This window comes from Talpa occidentalis, unplaced genomic scaffold, assembly GCF_014898055.3.
Source record: "Talpa occidentalis isolate TD23 unplaced genomic scaffold, MPIMG_talOcc4v2.1 talOcc4.7, whole genome shotgun sequence".
In the NCBI taxonomy this organism is placed as follows: domain Eukaryota; kingdom Metazoa; phylum Chordata; class Mammalia; order Eulipotyphla; family Talpidae; genus Talpa; species Talpa occidentalis.
The window spans coordinates 24,704,816-24,726,494 of NW_023605083.1; the positions used below are offsets into that span (position 1 = coordinate 24,704,816).

The following is a 21,679-nucleotide window of genomic DNA, read 5'->3' on the forward strand; positions in this document are numbered from 1 at the left end:
CCTGGATCCTTGGGAGCTTTACTATTATGTGTCTTGCTGTATTTTTCCTTTCGTCGTGGAAGTTTGGTGTTCTTCTTGCTTCTTGTATATCAATTTTCAGCTCCTTCTTCACATTTGGGAAGTTCTCTTCAATTATCTCTTTGAATATTTTCTCTGTTCCTACATCTCTCTCCTCTCCTTCTGGTATTCCTATAACTCTTATATTTCCTTTCCTCATGGAGTCCGATAGTTCCCGAAGTCTTTCTTCGTTCTTTTTCCTTCGTACTTCTCTTTCCTTCTCTGTTTTGGTTCTTTTTATTTCTGTGTCTTCAAGATTACTTATTCGTTCTTCCATTTCATCTATTCTGCTTTCATTGCTTTTCCCAGAATTCTTTAGTTCTTCCATTAATTCTTTGATCTCCTGCATTTCTTTTACTTCCCTCTTTAGGGACTCAATTTCTTTCTTCTGACCATTGTTTTCCCTCTCTAGGGACTCAATTGCATTCTTCTGATCGTTGATTATTTTTCCCTTATCATTGTTTTCCTTTATGACTTCTGTCAGTTTTTTAATCACGGCAATTTTAAATTCTCTTTCTGGAAGGCTCAGAAATTCTTCCAAGTTATTGTCGTTGCAATCTGGGGGCTGGCTTTCTTTTTGTGGTGTGCTTTTTCTCTGGAGAGTTGCTAGGTTGCGTGTGGTTCTTCTCCTCCCTACTGTCTGTTTTCTAATTTGCCGTATGCGTTGGGACACTGTGTTGTTGGGACTTGCCGGCATCTTGGGTGGGCTTCTCTGTTCCCCTCTGGTTCTTCCAGGAGTCATCTGTCAGTTTCAAGCAGCCTTTACTGGAGAAAGGTCCCTGTTCTAAAATGCCGATGTGGGGACACACTCCCCTGTGCGCCTGGTCTACCCCGGCGGTGGGTTCCTGCTCCCCTCTGGGCTTGGACTGCAGGCCAGAGGGGGTCTGGCGTGGGCGAACTTCCCCCGCTCACCTCTGGCTCCTGAGGAAGCCTTCTGCAGGTAGTCTTTACTGAAGAAATGTCCCTGTTCTAAAATGGTGATGTGGGACACACTCCCTGCGCGTCTGGTCTCAGGCACACTCTTCTGCGCGCCTGGTCTGCCCCGGCTGTGGGTGCTCGCTCTCCCTGTGGGCTCAGACTACTTGTTCGGAAGGAGCCAGGTGTGGGCTAACTCCCCAGCTGGCCACTAGCTCCTTCAGTAGCCTGTGCTGGGGTCAAGTCGCTAGGTGGCGCCAGAGATCTCTCCTAGAGCCCTTGGGGAGCTGATTTTCCACCCCGTGGGACAGGGAGCAGAGCGGGGATGGTAGGGTACACCTCAACGGCTTTGGGGTGCTGTGTCTGCCTTGTGCCCCACCGTCGTGGGGAACCCACGCCCCTAATTCCGTGCCCCGGGTCTCAGTTCCAAAGCCCTCAGTTCCAGGACACGGGCTGTAGCCCAGATCAGTGGCGCGGGAATGGCGCCTTTTGAATCCCGCTCCCCTGCCTGGGCGCCTTGTTCCTGCTCACTCAGGGAGGGCCTCCGCCCGGGTCTCAGTTCCAAAGCCCTCAGTTCCAGGGGGAGCAGAGTTTTAATGGCAGTATCACCATCTCTGCTGTGCAGATGCAGAAGTGGCCACTTCTTTCTCACTGGCTCATTCTCTGTTACCTTTATGAAAGGACAGTTTCCTGGGCCTTTCTATGAACAGTCAGATGAAATGTTGTTAAGTCTTGCAGCGTAAATCCATGTAGCATCTCTACCTCCTGAGCCTTCTGACCATTTCCTCAATACCATTTTCCCAGAAATCCTGCAATCTCTATCTCATTGACTATAGAAACCATCATGATGACCCAGTTTCAAAGTGACATCCTAGTGTCCTGAGTGCCCCATATCCTGTCCTACTTATATTACCCTCCCTTGTTCAACACCCTTAAAATTTATTTCTGTACCTATTTCCCTGCTTCTTAGCAAAAAATACCCACTTTCTGCATTTCCTTAGGTATGTAAGTTAACTCCTCCTGGAATAGGACTTATACTTCCTGCTCAGACTCTGCTTGAGTTATCTGTCTGACAGCAGTAAGGGACCATTATTTCGAAGACAAAGGGCAGTGAGGCAGACCATGAGAACAGAATTATCTTATGAGGCATGCACTTCAGGAGAAATTGCGTAGTCTCTAAGCAAGGGAAAGCTATTCTCCTCTGACAAGATGAAAAGAATTCTGTTTTTGCAGGCCTGAAGGATTCAGGTGAGTTGGGAAGCTGTTTCCAGTATTCTCTACCTTGCCCATTCCCAGTACCAATCCCAGGTCTCAGAACCCTGCTTGTTCCCTGTCAGGTCCAGCTTTGATTCATAAGAACTGTGAAGGTTGCACATCCAATCTCATTTGCAGCTCTTTTGCTATTAATGTTGAACTACCTTGCTTAGGTTGGGGAGGCACAACAGTTTTAGGAATATGGCTTCTACTTGTCAAATTCTGCATCTGAGTTTGCTCTGATAGAACAGACCTTGGAGTGCCAAAGAGATTGAAATTTCCTTAGATTCTGCTTAAGAAGTCCTCTGGATTTCATAATATATCTTAATTTGGCAATTTGCTGTTTTGCGATTATAATTCTTTTTGCAAAGCTTTCAATGCTGTTAATAGACACTTGTCTACTCCTCAATTCATACAGTTATCATTGCTCTCAAACTTCAAATACCCAGACATCATTGACCCTATTACTTCACCTTCTACCTTGACTGCACTGTAATTAATGATCAGCGAGACCATGAGTAATTGTGAGGAAACTACTCTAAGGGTTTCACTTCCCACCCCCACTAGCATTGAAGATCCTCTGGTCATTAAACCTGTGAGTAATTCCATTTTGAGAGTCTGGATTCTAGGGCCAAACCTCATATTAATTGACTTAGCTTGGTTTCCCCTGTAAACCTAGAAGCTACAACTTTATTACAGAAGCAATCCCAGTAAAATAAGAATGAGGAGAAACAAGAGAGAGGCAGGGAAGAAGAGAGAGCTAATGCAAAGGTGCATTACTGACCTGACACAAAGAGATCCATTTCCAGACAGAATTGCTAAGTCCAGCAGACATCCACCTCACTACCCACCGATCTTGTTCTGTACATGCTAGTCTAAAGCAATTTAGCTCAATCCTTGTAGAATTAGGACTTCACTGAATTAGGCTAAACTAGTTTCTCAGAGTTATGTTTATAGCACATATGTGGGCAGACTCTTAATTTATTAACTGTTTTCTTTTCAGTTATCACTTTGGTGTTAAGTGCCCAATTCCATTGAAGAAAGACTTAAGAAAAAGAATATTTTTGACTAATGTATTTCAAAAACCCAAGAGTAGATTCAACTTCTCAGGCACAAATGGATTCCAGGACACAGACATTGTCATTGGGTCCTGGTCTCTCTATCCCTTAGCTCAGTTCTGCTCTTGAATGGACTGTCCCCTTGTAGAAGCAATGTGTTCCCAGCAAATCCATATTTATAGATTCATAGTTTCATGTCTACTTCTCTTTTGCAGGTTTGAACAAAAGTCTTAGACTTTACTCTCATTTGATCAAATGCTTACCCCTGTGGCAGTTATCAAGGCGTGAGTGATAAGACGCTTGATTGGCTGTGACTGAGCCACATGCCAATCTATAGAGCCAAAAACAAAGTCAGGATCTCCCAAAGTACAAGAACTTACACTGGGGAAGAGGTGCCTCCCAGTAGAAAACAGTACCAAAACTGTTAGCAGAAGATTCAGAACAGCTATTTGCTGGATAGAACAAGCAAAAGATGTCCATCAGATATCTTGTTGTCTTGAGTGATCTAGTTTTCTTTCTGATACATGCTTTCATAGGTGCAATTCTTATACAAACCAGCAATATCTATCTATACATTGGCTCACCTGTGGTGCTCCATGGATTTCTTTATAGAAGCATGGTATTTCCCTTCTTACAAAAGAGGCACAGTTAGACACTTGATTTTTATTAAAGACTGTGTACCATTTCTCCCTCTTTTTCGTAGTAAAAAACATTTTTACAGATACAGAAAGTATTTAATATAGCATATGTCAAATATAAGTTACATTAATTTGCTGAGGTTTAATGCAGTAAAACTAGAGATAGGATTAACTGAGCATCTTTACAAAGATAGCACTTTGCCCCATGGTGTGTCGACATTCTGCTCATGCATAAAACTTACCAAAAATAACTAAATCTCAAGCTCTGTTATATAGATGGAATGTAAAGGAAATAAAATACAGATGCAATATATTTCTAGATGTGTATCCTACTCCTCTTTGGCACTTTTGCTGTGCCATCCTCAGCACTATGTGTGCCACTGGTGACATTCTTGGATCCTTTCTTTAGTAGAAATGCTTCCTAGAGATAAAGATATAGTCATAGCTGTAGATAACAGGTATAGATATATATCATCTGGTTGGCTTAGCCTTGACTGTTAATTCTGTAAATTCTGCAATCCATTAAGATACTCAACATTTTGTAAATGTCAAACAGCAGAAAAAGATTTTACCTCTCTTTTATCTCTTTCTTCCTTTGGTCTTTTCAAAGGAAGAAACATTCTTTTTTTTTTTTTAAGATTTATTTATTTATACAAGAACTGGGTTATGGGCCAGATGTGCGGGAGGGTGACAGGATTCATCAGAGACAGAACGGGGAGCAAAACAGGCAGACTGACGAAATACACTGCTGAGGGGAGCAGCAGGCGAGGCAGGAGAGGTCTGCCACACTATATGGGTTGCTCTGAGGCTGGCCGGGATGGAACCAGCGCTGCAGAGGCTGCGGACAGCTTTGCGGCGCTGCGCTCAACTGCCTGCACCACCAGGGAGGCCCAAGGAAGAAACATTCTTAATGGAAGTGGATTATTTTTTGTTAGAATGGAATGAAGATGCAAAGATTTTTATTAAAGTAATTGAGTTATGCTGTGAAAGAACATGTTTATATTAGCAAAAGAAAGATGTTCTTGCATTAGAGAAGCTTCTCTCTGTTTAATCGGATTGACGAATGCTACAAAAGAACCATAGGCGGTGCCACCATTCTTCTCAGACAGGTGGAGCACATTAGTGGAGAGAGGAGATATGCTAAGGAGAGGGCATGAGAAAAGACCATGGTGGGTGAGAGGAGAGAAAACAGAGGAAAGATTCTCCTGGATGCCTCTTGAAGCTGACCTCTATGTGGAGAAGCTAATGTGATGGGAAATGGGGGACTTCTTTCTGTACTCTGGATATATATATGCATAGCTGATGGTAAGATTGCATTCCTTCTAGACTTGCCACATGTTGCATATATTATAGTGGAGGCAGAGGGGAAAGGGAAAGGGGAAAGAAGAGTATAATTGGAAATATAAAGCCAGGAGGAAACAGCATGTACACAGACGGCCTTATGTAGTCATAAAGAGGCCATAAGTAAACTTAGAAAATAAAACCACATATGATAAAAACAATGGAAATGATCCCCAGTTTCCAAGTCAACAGATTCATTTCCTAATCCATTCCCCCACAGTGCATCTTAGGAGACCCAGAGCGATGCCAGCTCCCATCTGCTTTAATTATTTTGTGATGCATTTCAGAAGGAGATTTGGGATTTCAAAGAATTAGAAATATGGTTCAGCCAGAAAGTTTCTATAACCCAGCCACTGGGCTCTTTGCCCACAGCTCTCCGTCTGCCCCAGGAATGGTGCCCAGTTACACCACACTGATAGGTTTTAATTGGTACCAAACACACAAAGCCAATGGCACAGAATCATCCCCTCTGAGAGCTGAGGTTGTATGCAAAGAATAGAGAGAAGTTTTCTACTTCATTCACACTGGGCAGAGGGATATCTTTGCCCTTGAGGTTTTCTCTTTCATCTACTTGGCAAGGATTCTGGAACAGCTAACTTAGTATTATTCAACCCTGGTTGCACATTAGAATCACCTGTTTAGAAACAAACAAGCACAGAGCTACACCATAAATCAAATACATTACAATTGGGGAATGGAATTTAGGCATTAGAACTTTTTTTTATTTTTTGAGGTTCCTTTTCTTAATATTTTTTTAATTGAGGTAACACTGGATCCCCACATCAGATATCACAATAGTGCATCCACCACCAAATAACTCATAGTCCTCTACCACAGTCCATTTTGCTTCCTTCGCTCTTTGTTCATGCCCTTCCCCCACCCCTACTACCTCTGGATGCTTCAGTTCTATGACCAGCTTTCAGGGGTTTGTTTTTAAGTTTGTCTTTCTCTGATCGTAAGTTTGGTTCCTCTATATTCCACATATTAGTGACACCATCTGGTGTTTATTTTCCTCCTTCTGACTTACTTCACTTAGCATTTTGCCTCCAGCTCTATTCATGTTGCCATAAATGGCATGAGTATCTTTTTTTAATCACTGAGTAATATTCCAGTGTGTATTTATAAATATCTTCTTGATGCACTTATCTGTTTTTGAGCATTTGTTTCCATAATTTGGCTATTGGACGTAGCACTGCAATATCAAAGATCTACAAAGAACTCATATAACTCAACAAAAAACCCTCCAAATAATGCAATCAAAAAATGGGCAGAAGAGTCAAATAGGTGCTTCTCTAAAGAAGACACAGATGGCCAACAGTCTTAAGAAAAAATGTTCATTATAGCAGGGAAATGAAAATCAAGATCACAGTGAGATATAACTTTATACCGCTGAGAATGGCCTATATCAAAAATACCAGAAACTACAAGTGCTGGCGAGGATGTAGAGAAAAGGAAACCCATGCTGCTGGTTGGAATGCAGATTTGTCCAGACTTTATGGAAGGATTAAAAATGGATCTGCCATTTTGAAACCAGAGTGCAGCAGCAGGGGCAGTGTCTGATCCTATTGCTCCACCACAGGCCACCTCTGTCTGTTTCCTCAGGGCCCAGCAGCCTGTTTTTTATACTACATACCAGGATCATAGAATGGACCAATCCTGTGAAAGCTATGAGCTGATTGGGGCTAAATGGTCCATTCAGCCTTGGGATTGGAAAATTGTTTTTAATATGTATATTTATAAAATTATATACAACAGTCTCCTGGCTTTACCTGTGAGTCAGCTTGGCTCAAACGCTCGGTAGAAAAAGAATAGGAAACAAGTAATAATGTCCCAAAACTTGGGTGAATTACTTTTGGTTTCTCCATTATCCTTATTGGCACCTGTGCCCACACTTAGGGCACCAAGTTCTCAATTCATTAATTAAATAAATGCATATAGGTAGATATTTTAGCTTTAACAGTATGTTAGGTCCATGCTAAGTGCTTAATATACAATGATGAGTAAGAAAATATGTCTGGGTAAGACTTGGTATTTGTTTTACGTGGATAAAACTTAACTGTTTAAATGTAACACCAAGTTTTAAAACTTTCAATGGAAATATCTGAGTTGTGTCTTAAAAACTGAGTAGGAATTAACAGGGCAAAAAAAGGGAAGGGGTCTTCTAGGTAGTGAGGACAATAACCAAAGACTCGGAGAAGAGAAATGGACAGCCCTTTAGGATCCATACATCAGTCAGTAGTGTGCATTTAGTGTGCGGGACCAACTGTTGACTTAACAGCATTAGGACATCCTGCCTCACTTCTTCCCAGAGGGTATTTGAGGCTTTGATTTCTGATTTAGAGCCTCAGTTTGTTTGTCTGCTCAACTGCACCAAAATCTAACTGTACCCAAATTTTGTTTGATTATTCCATGTTGGTTTTTTCTCTTCTCCCTGTAGGTTTGCAGATGTGGCTTGAGAGAGAAAAGGCACTGATGAATTGAATTACTATCTGATTCACAGGCTATGTAGTGCATGGGCTTACACACAGAGAGATACATACACACCCCTACACTTATTAAGGAAGTCTCTTTTCAATTTCAGAATAAGGTTTTTCAGTCTCCAGTGATAAGATCCCAAGCCTCTCTGGAATTGGACCTAGGAATTTGAGTTTTTAACAACCTCCCCCAAGAAATCCCAGGCACAGTCAGATTGGGAAACACTGCCCTAGTCTCTGGTGTTGATCTGAGATGAAGTTCAGAAACTTCTAGTTTCTAGTTCAGAAACTACTAGCCTATACTAGTAGTAATAAATCCTTGGTAATAAAAGTACCAAGCATTGCTCAGAGTGCTTTGCTTTGTATTAAATCATTTAACCCTTACTCTAATGCTACAGAGTAAGCTTATAATCATTTCCATTTTAGAGACAAGAAACTGAGGCACAGTTTAGGTTACTTTGCCAGGGTGCACAGCTTGTCAATGGCCCTGTGAATAAAGGTCCTCTTAATACTTTAGGTCTCTGCTCTAAATAGTCAAAACCATTGGTCAGGATGACCCAGTATGCCTGATATGCTCCAGACATATCCTGAATTGTCCAGGCCTGAATTGCAAAAGGTATGTAAAGGTAACAAATAGCCAGGTATGAAGGTAAATGCTTTATGTCTGGCTCACTGAGGGAAGGATATGTGATTTGTAGAGTTTGCTGGTTTCTGTGGTTCAGATGTTACTGACCATAGAATCAGAAAGAAATGTGCACAATGGACTGTGATGAGACAGTTCAAGTTCACCAGCAGATTCAGTCCTTCCTCACTTGTGACTCTGCCTGGTATCAGCCACCAAAGCAAAGGTGCAAGTTAGTGCCAGGGAAGAACAGAAAGGGGAAATCTGTTTCCTAAAGCAGCAGGAGTAGCCAGAGGCTCTGGAGATCTGAAGTCATACCCTGGGTTGGGATGGTAAGAGGGCCAAGGAATTATATGTTGGAACTTGGACAATTTGTCACAAAGCTTGAGGTCAAGGGTGAGAACCCAAAGAATTGCCTGGCTCTAAATACCATTCTTAGTCATCTCACCACAAATAATTTCCTTCACCTTGACTAGCTTGCCACCCACCTTCTCTTTCTCCACCTCAGATTAAGTACAGGTCTATAGATTCTCTAGAGAGTTTGAATTCCCAGATACTCCTCTGCCACTCCTTACAGACCATTTGCCCTTCACCTGTTCTCACTCCAGGGCTGACTTAAAGTACTTCCCAGCTCTTCACAGCTTTAAGGGACTTGGGGTCTGAGGTGAAAGAGAAGATGAAAGGTGTTTCTTTGTCCTGCCTATTCTAGGTATCAGCAGTGCTTCTATGGGGTTAACCTGTCCAGTCTCCGAGGTGCTGCAGTGGATGAATACTTCAGACAGCCAATAGTAGTAAGTGCATTTTCTTTACAGCTTTCCCCCCACATGTTTTTCTGTTGATTCATTCATTCATTCACTCATGTACATGGGATGCACTGTGCTGCCAGATTTTGCTGATTCATCATAAAGACAAGAAAAAGCTCCTTAGAACACTGGGTTTTCAAGTCTTCCAGCTCTAATATTCCAGTCAGTTAAGAAAATTCTCAGAGAATTATACTGTCAAGAGCAAGGAGATTTAAGTAATGTCTGATTCCCCTACTACCCTGACTCACCCCATGTACACACTCAGCCCTCATCCATGTTCAATAATTCACATCATCTGTTGATTCTATTGGCTCAAGGCATAAGAGAAGAGGAGGCATTTTGTAATAAACAGCTGTCAAACAGATTTGGGTTTCAATTATGGCTCCGCCTAACTGTGTAAGCTTGGAGAACTTTAAGTTTGCATTATCTCAAACTCTTTCCATTGTAAGTGAAAGAAATCTCAACCCAAAATGGCATTTACTAAAATGAAATTACAGATCCTCAAAATTTGCCAAGCCTTGAAATAGAGCTTGCTTCAGGGACCTGTGGCAGAAGTTCAGACAGTGTCACTGAAAGCTAACTTTTCTATTCTCATCATTTATTTCAGTTTCCTCTGACTTAACTTTCTTCTCTCCTGGTAGCAAAGGGTTCCAAACTCAGATGCTCACACTTCTAGGTTCTAAAGAGTGCCTACCTTTCCTAATAACTTGGGCAAACACCCTGTAATTAGTTTAGAGTCTGATTTCCCTACTTTGGCTCATGTGTCTATCTGTGAACCAATCACTGTCTTCAGGGGGAAGTTAATGCTCTGATTGGCCAATCTAGAGCCACATGCCACACCTGGAGTTGAAGGGGGACTAAATTCCTAAGGAACTTCTTGGAATATGGAGAAGAGGTAAATTCTATATAGTTGAAAGAACATCAGATACCTGATGCAGAGACATCATGAGGATTTTGTGATATAACCTCATAAAGCACTTAGCACTTCATAAAGCACAAAACACTTAATACTTGGCAGATAGTAAGTACTTAATAAGTGCTAACTTTTACTATTAAGCTCATGCCTTCTAAATCCTCTTACCAACCTACTGTTTCAGGAGGAATGCTAGACCATGATCTTGCTTGAGTTCAGTTTACCCTGACAAAAAGATAATGTTGCCTTTTTCCCCCCCAAGGACACATTTGACATTAGGATTTTGATGGCTCGGACAGTCAAGTACACAGTAAACTTTATGGACGCCAAGGAAGCAGACCTCCAAAGGTTTGTACAAGTCAATGTTACTCTTGAGTTTTAAAATCTCCTCTCCACCTCTCCCATCCCCAAAACTTCATGCAGAATTTTACTGCTCACACAAGGGAGAGATTTTAGGTGTAAGTTGCACACATGAATGATTTCGTCAGTACTCATTCCATTTAGCACAAATTGAAGATAATAATGCCTCCTTCACTGGATTCTTTTAAGAAACAAGTGAAAAAAATAGTGGTAGCTTTTTCTTATATAGTCAGACACTGTTCTGAGCCCTTTACCTGTCATGTCACATTTAATCCCCACAACAAATATATGCAATTGGTACTGTTGTTATCCCCATTTTACCAATGACAAATATGAGGCAGAATGGAGAAGTAAGGTGCATGAGGTCACAGAATTAATAAGGATGTTAGAACTAGGATTTTCTCCATTCAGAACCCCGCAGAGCCTGGACATATTAATCACTCACCAAGGCCAGTGGCTGAAATAATGACATGAGGAAGAGCTGCAACTTGTTGAGTGCTTTTGCACATACCAGGTACGATACTGTGCTAGGTGTTATAAGGCACTGGCTCTATCCTGAGAGGACACTTGATAAATGTTACTTTTTATCTTCTTGCCCTCCACTTGAAGAGACTCTGAAGTAAAGATTCATTTCTCAGATGGTGATGTGAATCCCCTTTAGGTGTTTTTTCACTAGTATTTTGCTCTTTTCTCCCTGAGAAGGTCTATAGTCAACATTTTTTTTGTAGGCAAAAACTTAGGACCCAACCAGGTTAAAATATGCCTAAGGTACTGAGGAAGCACAGGCTGACTTTGGAAGGTGCAACTGGCTAACTCAAACCATCATCTGTATTAAGACCACAATGGATTGAGAAAGCTATATCACTGAGCACAGGCTAGAACGTGTTGTGTAACAAAAAGAAAACTCGTGGCATATAATAATTTCAAGTGTCTGTATTATGCTCTCCACCATTTATTGATTGTGCACCAGTTTTACTTCTGTGCAGCATCACACACCCAGCACTCAGGCTGGTGCAACAGCCTCTATTTGGAACAACACTGATCACTGAGGCAACAGAAGTAGCAAGGCAAAGTGTACTAGCAATAAGCCCCAGTATAGTTCATTTATGTTTACATTTAATTGCTCAGCATAAACCGTGTGTCAGTGCCTGAGCTCCAGTGAAACGGAAATGCAATCCTAATATATGCTCAGAGGAAGATAACTGGGGTTTGGAAACAATTCTTAATAATGACCATAGATCCAGACAATGTTGACTTCCACTGACTTCATGGCTGTTTTTGGGAACCAGGTATTTTTTTTTTTAAATTGCGTCTATGTTGGCTTTCCAGAGATAACATCCATTTCACTTGTGCATTGATTCAGCAAGTGTTTATTGAAATTTTGCTGTGTGACAGGTACTTTGCTGGCACAGGCACAAGTACAATAAGTTATTTCTTTAAGTATGCTCTTGAGGAGCTCATGGTCCATTGAAAGGAATGCAAAAATGGGAAGAAGTCATTACAATGCAATACCAGTAAATTTGATTCCACAACTACAATAGGAAAACATTAGAAATACTCTGATTGTTGTAGGGTAGAAGTCAGGCATTTGGAGACACATAAATATAAATAATACACAACTTCCTATGAAAATCCCTGGAACACTTGCTAAAATAAGTCTCCTTACAGCAATGAAGCCCTAGCAATGAACTAATCAAGGCCCCTTTTAATTATGAAACACGTTAAACCTTGCAAACCATATACAAATTTTTTTCCATTTGTCTTGCTCAAGGATCTTATGAAGAAAGGAAAAACTTTGTAACCCTTCAATAAATGAGGAAACTAGGGTTCAGATAATTGATTTACCAAGGTTCCATGCCTAAAACAGGTCCAGCATCTATATTTTAGTGCATCTTTTCCAATATGTTTTCTATTCGCAGTGATTCTGCATTTGGCATAAACCATGACTGCTTCTGTAAGAGTCTAGCTGTAACCTGAGGTGAGGGAAGACAGTTATATTGCCTCCCTGGAACAACTAATGAACCATGACCATGACTTCTGAGCTTGATGTCCCCCCTTGTGATCCACTTCATTTTTTAGAGGCAGAAAAGCCTTTCCCCTCTGAACAACTGTGTGAGGGAGCTGCCATAGCCCATGTTTTCACTTCTTGAAGGATGGTTGTCACCTGTCCTGTGTCGTTTGCTCCTCAGTAGTCAAACCCAGCTCTGGAGGCTGCACTCACCCTGTGGAGTTCAGGGTCATTGCAGCACAGCCGTGTGAGCCTTGCAGAACTGCCAAGAAGCACCATTCTCAAATGTATGGCATCACCCAAGCATTAATCACATACCAAAAGAACCTTGCTGCCAAGGCAAAAGTGCTTAAGAGAAAAAGGAAATGTTCTGTAAATGTACCCACCATTCTCACAAATGTATCTAGTGTCAAGAACCAAAAAAAAAAAAATGACTCCAAGTGTTTCTTCTTTCTTTCCTTTTTTATTTCCTTGCAGAGTAGAAATCCCCTTTGTGTTTCAGATGGCACAGTCTGGCCTCGTCCACGGCCTGGCCTTCTGGTTTGACGTGGCCTTTGTTGGATCTCTGTAGGTATCACCACCTTTCTTTGCCTACTCTATCCCAGGCTATCCTTACTGTTTCTAACAACAACCTGAAAGTTTTAAGAATTAATTTCTACACAGGGCCTCCCTGGCGGTGCTGCGGGTTGAGCACAGTGCTGTGAAGCTGTCCACAGCCTCTGCAGCATGGGTTCGATACCCAGCCGGCCAGGGAGATTCCCACATGGCGCAGCAGACCTCTCCTGTCGCGCCCACTGCTCCCCTCAGCAGTGTTTTTGGTCCATCTGCCTGTTCTGCTCCCTGTTCTGTCTCTGGTGAATCCTCTCACCCTCCCGCGTCTCTGGCTTGTACCCCAGCTACTGTATAAATAAAACTAAATCTTTAAAAAAAAAAAAAGAATTAATTTTTACAACAAAATTTGCTTCTCACATTTCAGAAAAATAAGCACTGATATCAATTATTCTTCTAGATTTTCAGGTGAAAGGAACATGAGACAGTTTTCCAAAGTGGCATATTAGCCCTGGCTAAAATACTGTAAATCCTTTTAAACCAGTTGGATTGGAATCTGGAGAAGTGAGAACGGATTTGTGCTTTATCTCTTTGATCTCTTCCAGAATAGTTGGGAGCCCCCAAGTCCCAGCTTGATTTCCTTCTCACCTGATTATAGAGCCTCCTGTGTCTGAGCGGTACCTGGACTTCACTTTCCCCTACCATCTTCCGTTTCCCTCGCAGTCTTCCGTTTCACAAGCTGGAATCCCTTTTGCATGATCAGAAGGCATGTGTTGCTAATGCTAATTGTAACGTTAGGTTCCTTCTCCAGCCATGTACTCTCCATTCTCTCCTTAAGAATTTGAAAGTTTCAGAGAAAAGAGTAGAAAGACCAGCACCTTCAAGTTGGCTGTCAACATTTGGTATCTTTGTAAGGATAGCACCTGTTCCATGATCCCCATATCTCCAAGTAGTAACGAAGTTTAAGCTGGTTCATATATTTAAAAAAAGTTCATTCATACTTTTCTAGTATAAAATATCCTTATAAAAATATCCAGGCTTATCATTACACCTGCTGCAAAAGAAGTGCCCATGGTCCATGATGAAGCTCTGGGGATTTGAGGGCCTCAGGGGAGGAGGGAATTTTCAGAAGCCTTGTCTGGGCTGACAATCAGAAGGAAAGAAGATGATGCGTGTAAATGATTCTTACTCCGCATATCATGTTTGTGCAAGGAATCTCTGCTTTCCCCCAGTAATATCACAAGGAAAGGCGTTTGGTCCTGTAGGAGTGAAATAAGCTTCAAGAGGGGACATTTCTTTGTAGTTAAATGTTTTATCCTAAAATCCGTAGAACGTTGCTTTCTACTCCATAATATAGCAGAGTATATTTCTGCATAAAAGTGGTTTATTTTACTTGGTGGTTACATTATATAAAGTTTTTCCCAAGAAACTTCAAGTCATAACTGACCCTTTAGGAACTGGCCCCATGCTTAATATGTGCCTTATTCCCCTGTAAGCCAGTGACCACTGCCTGACCCCTGGACACGTCACCTCTGTGTTCAAAGCACAGAAAGACATTCTCACTTTGCCATATAAAATGAAGAACTTCAGTTTAACCACACACACACAAACACACACATTTACCAATACAGGAACCCAAGCTGGAAGACCAGCAAAGGCCATGTGCTCCAGCTTTTCTTGCTTCCAGAAACTGTGTTAAACAAGTTAGCATGAGACAATAAGAATCCAGACTCCAGAATTCTCATGCTGCCAAAATTTCAAACAGATCAGTTCCTAATTTATCCATTAGACTTCTAATGATGCTTGATTCAGAAATATAGACAGACAGATTGGGCAAGTTCATGGTTTTGAAGCCTGACTCTCCAGCAATCCTCTGTGTCACAATGGGCAGGTCCTTTAATCACTCTGGGCTTATATTACAGGCTGTACAGATTTAACAGAATAATATGCATAATACTCTCAGTGTAGTACCCAGCACATAATAATTGCTTGATAAATTGAGCTATCCTTATCTGAAAAAGATTTCGTGAGTCAAATGCAATGAAAACCACTTCACAGCCTAGGTCTCCAGTCCAATCCATTAATATGGGCCTGGAATAAAATTGGATTTTAACTCTTTTCTTGTCCCATAGGGTAACAGTTTGGCTGTCAACAGCCCCAACTGAACCTCTGACCCATTGGTATCAGGTGCGGTGCCTTCTTCAGACTCCTCTCTTTGCCAAGGAAGGGGAGACACTCTCAGGGAAAGTGCTGTTTGTAGCCAACAAACGGTAAGCAGGAAAGTACGACACCATCCCACCTCTTCCTCTCAAGCCCTGACAGCTAGGAGTTAGTTGGGGGAAGGCAGCAAACCCCTGAGACTCCATCACTAGAAGTGGACAGCAGGCTTTGTAAAGGTGTGCCCCAATTTGCACAGGTGTCCTCAGCTGTAAAGCCTCAGATTGAATGTGGCAAGGAAGAGGAGCTTCAGATAACTCAAGGTCAGTGTTCTCCATGAGGCCATGGAAGAAGGAAGGAAATCAATCCATCAGCTCGTGGGAGGTTGCCAAAGGCTTTAATTATCAAGCATTTTATATCCCACATCACCTTCCTGGCCTCCCTTACCTATATCTAGCCACACACCCCTAATTTAGAACAGCAGAATTGATCTGTACTGCAGGGGAAAGGCATTGCAGGGACAGTGTCAGAACTGGCTGCTTCCTTCTCCTAATGAATTTCATGAGTTCTCTGCAGTAATTACTTTGATTTATCTCGTTTTAAAAATGCTCGCTCTCTTTCACCTTGTTGGAGCTTCACCTGAGTTTGATAGAGAAGCAAGGAGTAGCAGAGTGGTTCACTGACTTCTGGGACATCAGGGATACTCAGAAGTCATCTCATTCAGGCTTCTGCCCTCCTACCTCCCTCCCTTCCTTGGTCCAGAACTTAAACACACCAAGGATGGAGAGCTCACCACCTCAAAAATGAACCCTTCACTTTTGAGAGTCTTCATCTCTTTCATTATTAAAACCTAACATGCTCACATATACATTCAAAGCTACCAAACTCTGAGTTTGGTAATCTAAGTCTACTCACACTCCCATCCCTCACCTTACTCCCAGATGTGACTTCTTGGTCTGCAGCCTTTCGTATTTTTTCTGTACAGATACCAACAAATAACATCATTTTAGGGTGTTTAGTTTTCTGTGTTGTTTCTGTTGCTATCGTTTTTCACAAGCAGTCTGTACTGCCAAGTTTTCACTTAGTAATAAGTCCTGGCTGCAGACACATCTGCTGTGCTCTTTTTAATAGAAGTATACTGGTCAAGAGTATGGATATATGACAGTATCTTCTAAAAAACCCTGATCAATATTTTGTTTGCTTCTAATTTTTTATTTTCACCATTGCAAACAATTCTTTACTAAATATCCTTAAACATATAGCTTGCATAGTGACATGAATATTTTAAATGAGATGGCTAGAAATGGTGACAGGGTTCAAAGGGACTGTACATGTCACAGTCTGATAGATACCACCTCTCTCAGTGGCCATGCCAGCCATGGATAACAAGCTTGTTTCTCCACATTTTTCTCTAAACTGGAACTTATCAGTCCCCATGTTTTTTTTTTTAACCAGTCTAATCAGCCCCAAAACAATTTTTCAAGGTTGCATCTAGTTGTTTTGATTTACATTTCCTAAAATGTTGGTAAAGCTAGGTAACTTTTCATATGGTCATCAGCTGTTGATGATTTCTAGTATAGACATCTCAATTATTAAAAGATTATTCTTGCCATTGATCCTTTACATTCCTATATATTCTATTCATTGTCCTTAGTTGTGTTTCTGAATTCAGTTAAAAGGAAATAAGTCTTTTCCAACTTCCAAATGGCAGTTCTGGTCTTTTTCTAATAGTGTCCTTGTATTGATGTCCTTGGTGTTTACCATCCAGTTAATGGGTGATAAATTCCTAGAGAGCAATTTCAGGAGTCTCCATGCTGTTTTGCCAGCTCTTTCTCCTATGTATCATTCTGCTTCCTAAAAATAGTGCTCCCCTCCTGAGGCTTTAGATTGCTCCAGCACGTTCCAGCTCCAGGAGCACTTCCGCCCCTATAGCCTAGCTCACCCCAATGCCTACACAAGATTTACAAGAGATCCTGTTTAAGCCGCTTACATTTCAGAAAATGCCCCTCACTTTCAGGTAGTGTGTTGTTGCCAGCACTTTCTGAGCTCTCCCCTGGGTTCTCATAACAGCCTTTGCACTTCTTCTCTACTTCTTCCCATGTGGCTCCCAACCAATCTCAAGTGCTTTTGCAGCCTTTCCATGTTCGTTGGAGACGGCAGATTTATTTTTCTCCTGATTTTGCAGAACATGAGGTCTATGGTCTGCAGTGTCTTTCTGTTTTCCCTGATTTTGGATGACTTCCAGGAGGAAAAATGGAAAATGCTGACTTGTGTCATGTTCATCCAGGAAGCTACCACTTTCTTCCTCATAAACCATCTGTTTAATGACCAGTTCTAAAAAAGAAAAAAAGTGCTAAGGAGCAATAGCCCACATCTGCCTGATGTTTTTAAATGTTGCCTTTTCTGCTTTTTGCAAGCCAGGGTAACATTGCTTTGTTTTCAAATACTTATATTTTAAGGTATCTTGGAATGTAATAGGTGAGTGAATTAATTTAGGTCTTATTTTTCCTTTATATCCTCTGACATATATTGGGTCTCATCCTTATCAGTCATGTTTTCCTATCCTTCTCTCTATTGTTCCTCTGATAGCTAAAAAGAAAGCAAACTATCACCTTTCATGCTCCTGCTTCATGATCCCCAGGGCTCCTGTAGCCCTCCGTGCCTTCATTATACACCAACACTGTGTGGTTATTATTTGCCTGGGTGTGAGCATCCTTATAAAGAGGGCCTTATTGGCTGGTGGATCCCTCCTCATTTAATATAATTCAGAGACTCAGCAATGTTGTGGAATGACTGAGTGGATGAAGGAGGCATGAGTGGATGATCCCTCTCTTGTTAAGAACTTAGCTTATAATAAATTATAATAAATTTAGCTTATAATAAATTAAAAATCAGAATCACCAGGCAGCTATAAATCAGAGACATTCTGCAGGAGAGAAGGAGGGAGAAGGATCAAGACAGGGGAGGGACTCCATCAAGACACCAGGAACTACAAATCCCAGGATCCCCAGAGGGAAGTGGTGAGGACCTAAGGGCAGAGTTAAGCAGCCATTTTCTCTGTTTGTAAATAAAAACCAGCCATGTTAGTGGGGTTGGGCACACTTGGCTCATGCTCTTGGCCAGGCAGGTTTGGTCTCCGCAGGTCATTTAGGATTCCAGGTCGGCGGAACAGGTAGGACCATTTAAGAATTTATCTCCCTCTTTTCTCCCTGAGTTGCACATCTCCTCATTCCCCTTCCCTTGTAAATAAACCTTTTGTTAACCTTAAAAAAAAAAAAAAAAGACAGGGGAGGGAAGAGCACAAGGGACTGTGGTGATGGTGCCTGGGTGAACTGGTGGTGGGAATTTCGCAGGGACTACACGGGAGAGGAGAAAGCATACTTTGTACAAAAATGAAGAATGATGTAAAAAATATGTAAACAAACAAAAAAACTTAGTTTGGCAGAATTGAAAGAAGAAATCATTGGCAAAGGATAGAGAAAGAAGAAAGGGAGAAAGAGAGGGAGGAAGATCTTTATATTATAGCAGCGTCCTTGGGTAGAGACAGGAGACCAGAATTTGGGTTCTAATGTACCCTGGTTCGGTACCTATCTCTTCTGGACGTGAATGACCTTGGGCAAGCTAATGAATCTCTCTCGCGCCTCATTTTGCTTACTTCACTATCTGTAAAGTAGAATTTATAATGATTGTCTTGCCAAGCTTTTGCAAATATTAAAAGAAAGAGTACAGGAGGATAGTAAATAATACAGAATAGGTTCACACTGAAACTTAATTCCATTTCTCTTTCCTGCGATCATACCTCATCAGATAATGTGTTTTAAAATTCTGATTTTAAAATAAATCCCATTGTTGTTGTTCCCTGAAAAAAATAAAATTCTGATTTTACTTGTTATTTTCTACAAACCTCGGTGCTTTTTGAAGGTCAGTGTTTTCATGTTCTTTCTTTTTTTTTCCAGTAAGGTGCAACCTCTTTATTCTGCCTTGGATAGGCTCTTCCCCTCCCTTATTGTCAAATGTTCTTTTCAACTCTGACCTCCAGGGAGAACTCCCTGAGCAACCACATAGGTGTGACAATCACTGCCCTTTCCTTCCCTGCCAAGATCATTTGTGGTTGTATAGTTAGCATTTTATTTTTGACAACCTCCCATCATTCTTGGGCTGTCATTCATTTTATTGCTCCAAACAATAAAATAGAAGTTATCATTTTCATGAACTTTGTGAAATTTATATCCCTAAAGTTCACAGAAGTGGTCTCCAAGGCTTTTTGATCATGTGCATCTATGAGTAAAAACATTTTATCTCGTGTCCCCCAAGAATACTAATGTTGATCTTTTAATTATATTCCTGTACTATAGAAATAACAATAACAATAATAATATAAAGCACAAAAATAAGTCCTCACTCCTATACTTTACTACGTACTCTAGTCTCTCTATGTATACACATTTCTGTGTATATATACATATCTAGAAATTCATGAAATCTGTATTTTATAAGGCATGAAAGCAGATATAAAAATCATTGGAAAAATATATAGGCTGATTATTGGATCTAGCTCAACCACATATCCTGTACTATGAAACATAACTGTTATATTAACCTAGATTCCTTATACTATGTTTTGAAACATAACTTAAAATTTGGAGTCTGTGCCCAAGATTTTCAGAGGATTTGGTTTCCAGAGAGTTTGATGAGCTTCATATTTTATAAAGTAGGAAAAGTCCTGATCAAAGAATTAAAGTTTGGGGAGCTTCAAGTTCTGCTCCTAGTGGTCATCTTTAAAATGTTGTGCCTTGGGGCCTCCCCTGGTGGCACAGCGGTTGAGTGCTGGGCTGCGAAGCTGCCCGCAGCCTCTGCAGCACCGGTTCGATCCCCGGCCACTGGTGAGGGTCCCACATGGCCCACAGACCTCTCCTGCCGCCTGCTGCTCCCCTCAGCAGTGTACTTCGGTCCTTCTGCCTGTTGTGCTCCCCGCTCTGGCTCTGGTGAATTCCCTCACCCTCCCACGCTTCTGACTGTACCCAGTGCTTATATAAATAAAAAATAAATCTTTAAAAAAATAAAATAAAATAAAATGTTGTGCCTTGGACTTCCCCTAAGAGGAAATCTTTCAGCAACTATGTATTTGAACAGCTGCAGCAGAAGGAATTCTAAAGTGAAGCTGTTGTGCATGATGCGGTGGAGTAACAGTGCGTGCTGGTGCAGCTTTCTGGGATATTTCTTCACTTTACCTTGCTACTCAGAATCTTTTAGCTCTGATCCATGTGCCCATCACCTAATTCGTGTTTACTCAGTTATGTTGTACCATATTACTTAAGGTATAACCTGAGGAACTTGGTTAATGCAGTAAATATCTTAACTCTTAGTTGGTGCTTAGAACTCTCATTTACTTAGTGAATTACTAGTGTCTAATATACATTTGATCAATAACTATATTAATTTCCTAAGGCTTCTGTGACAACCATTGCCTGAGTGGCTTCTGTCACAGTTTTGGAGACTAGAAGTATGAAATCCAGGTATCAGCACAGTCATGTTGACTCTGTTGACTCCAGAAAAGAAGTGTTCCCATGTCTTTCAGCTTCTGAAATCCTGGTGGAGTTGTAGCTGCACTTTTCCAGTCTCTGCCTCTGTCTTTACTCGGATTTACTTCCTAGCAGGACACCAGTCATTGTATTTGAGTCTCACTGTAGTCCAGTATGACTTTATCTAAACTTTATTATGTGTACAAAGGTCACAAATAAGGTCACATTCACAGGTACCCAGGTTTAGACAGGAGGAAAAATTTTGACAGCAAGTGGTTAAATCCTCCACACAAACTAACTGAAAATGTGTAAAATATTCATTCAGATTTTCTTCTATAAACCAGTGTATGCCTCTCTCGGGCACATTTAAACTCTTTTGAAAAATTGGAAAACACTGGTCTAGCCTCCACACCTGCTGAGAATCTTATTCTTTCATTTATCTTCCAGTAAATCCTCAGTGACTGGGGCCAAATTTCCCATGCTTTCTGCCACTTCTGCTTCTCCATCCTGTTCTGCCTTGGTGATCAGCACTAAGCCAATCCCAAGATTGGGATTCTCCAAGATGAAATTATCATCCATTACCACATTCCCCAGAAAGACATCCTACATGTGTTGTTTCCAACTGTCTAATTCTTTAATATTATAAAAGAATTGTTGGTGGACAAATTATTTTGTATTCAACCTTGAACTAAGGTACATCCACACTTATATTCTCCTGTTTTCTCTGTCAGAGTTTGAGTAAGTCTAAGATTTCAGTCAGTTTTTAATACACATCACTAAATAACTGGTTTCCAAAACATTAGCAGTTATTTAAGGTCCTGTAGACACAACTTTGGAACATTATGACTTACTGCTGGCTTTATGAACACTGCACATTCATTATTGGATTTGGAGCTAGCATCCTGGATCTCTTGGCACTAGTATGATGCTACTCCTGGAATAGAAAAGTGCATTATTCTCTGGAAATTTTAGGTGAGGACACATTTTCCCTTGGTGAGAAGAATCACT

At 41.1% G+C, this 21,679-nt stretch overlaps 1 protein-coding gene across 2 annotated transcripts in view; it reads left to right on the top strand.

Moving 5' to 3' along the window:
- PUM3 (pumilio RNA binding family member 3) overlaps nt 1-21,679 on the top strand; it is a 331,728-nt gene that overhangs the window by 197,724 nt on the left and 112,325 nt on the right. The window contains exons 8-11 of one of the 2 annotated variants that reach the window (XM_054688948.1): nt 9,069-9,150; nt 10,338-10,423; nt 12,921-13,010; nt 15,125-15,262. In XM_054688948.1, coding sequence (XP_054544923.1) covers nt 9,069-9,150; nt 10,338-10,423; nt 12,921-13,010; nt 15,125-15,262 — 396 coding nt within the window. Of the gene's footprint in view, nt 1-9,068; nt 9,151-10,337; nt 10,424-12,920; nt 13,011-15,124; nt 15,263-18,197; nt 18,322-21,679 lie in introns of those variants that run through there. The other variant, XM_054688949.1, reaches the window with a different exon arrangement.